The sequence below is a fragment of the Parus major genome, chromosome 26 (genome assembly GCF_001522545.3).
Source record: "Parus major isolate Abel chromosome 26, Parus_major1.1, whole genome shotgun sequence".
Classification (NCBI taxonomy): domain Eukaryota; kingdom Metazoa; phylum Chordata; class Aves; order Passeriformes; family Paridae; genus Parus; species Parus major.
In genome coordinates, this window is record NC_031795.1 from 1,675,015 (window position 1) to 1,676,081 (window position 1,067).

General features: G+C 64.1%; 1 protein-coding gene across 1 annotated transcript in view; it reads left to right on the forward strand.

Moving 5' to 3' along the window:
• Window positions 1-1,067, forward strand: part of LOC107214729 (glutathione S-transferase 2) — a 7,348-nt gene that overhangs the window by 3,948 nt on the left and 2,333 nt on the right. The window contains exons 2-4 of the mRNA XM_015650371.3: window positions 653-728; window positions 820-884; window positions 969-1,050. Coding sequence (XP_015505857.1) covers window positions 653-728; window positions 820-884; window positions 969-1,050 — 223 coding nt within the window. The remainder of the gene's footprint in view (window positions 1-652; window positions 729-819; window positions 885-968; window positions 1,051-1,067) is intronic.

Genomic DNA, 1,067 nt, shown 5'->3' on the forward strand with positions numbered 1-1,067 from the left:
GTGGGGGTGCAGGGGTCTGTGGGTGTCCCTTTTGTCTTGGGGGGGCTGTGGGGATCCCTCTGGATTTTTAGGGGGCAGGGAGGGGTCGCCGGGGGTCCCATTGGTCCTGTGGAGGGCTGCGGGAGGTCCCTTTGAGCTTGTGGGGCGCCTTCGGGGGTCCCCTCTGTCTTCTGGGGGTTTGGGGGGATCTCCTGTGTCTTCTGGGCGTGTTGTGAGGGTTCCTCTGGTTCTTTGGGGTTGGCGGCTGTGGCGGACCATCAGTCTTGGGGCAGGGGTCACCCTTGGGGGGGCTGCGCTGAGTTCTGGGGGTCCCGCTGGGTTTTTGGGAGATCTTGGGCTCCCCAATCCTGGGAGGAGCTGCGGGAGCCCCTCTGGTCTCCTGGGGGGGCTGTGGGGACCCTCAGGGGAAGCTGTTGGAGGTGTCCCTGATCTTTTGGGGACAGTCTGGGATGTCCTGTGGGGGTCCTGCTGCACTTGGGGGTGGGAGGATGCTGCTTTTGGGGGGTCCCGCTGTGCAGGGGGTGCTGACTGGGGGTCCTGGGAAGGGAATGTAGTTTGCCCTCCCCCGTGCCTCAGTTTCCCCATGCGTGAGGCAGTTCTGGGCCGTGTGTGGGGGATGTTTTTGGGGTGTCTCACTGATCCCACTCCCCAGCTCGCCCACGCCATCCGCCTGCTCCTGGAGTACACGGAGACACCCTACGAGGACAAACTCTACAGCTGTGGGGAAGGTGAGGGGGGTCAGGGGGTCCCCACACCACCCCCAACCTCTCTGGTTTTTGGGGAGGACACGACACCACCCAGCCCCCCCTTCCCTTCCAGCTCCCGACTACGATAAGAGCCAGTGGATCAACGAGAAGGAGAAGCTGGGACTCGACTTCCCCAACGTAGGTGCTCAGGAGCTGGGGGGGCTGTGGCTGGGGGCTGGGGGTGTCCCCATCCATGTCCCAGTGTCCCCATGTCCCCCCCAGCTCCCGTACTTCATCGATGGCCCCACCAAACTGACACAGAGCAACGCCATCCTGCGCTACATCGCCCGCAAGCACAACATGTGTGAGTGGGGGGCTCGG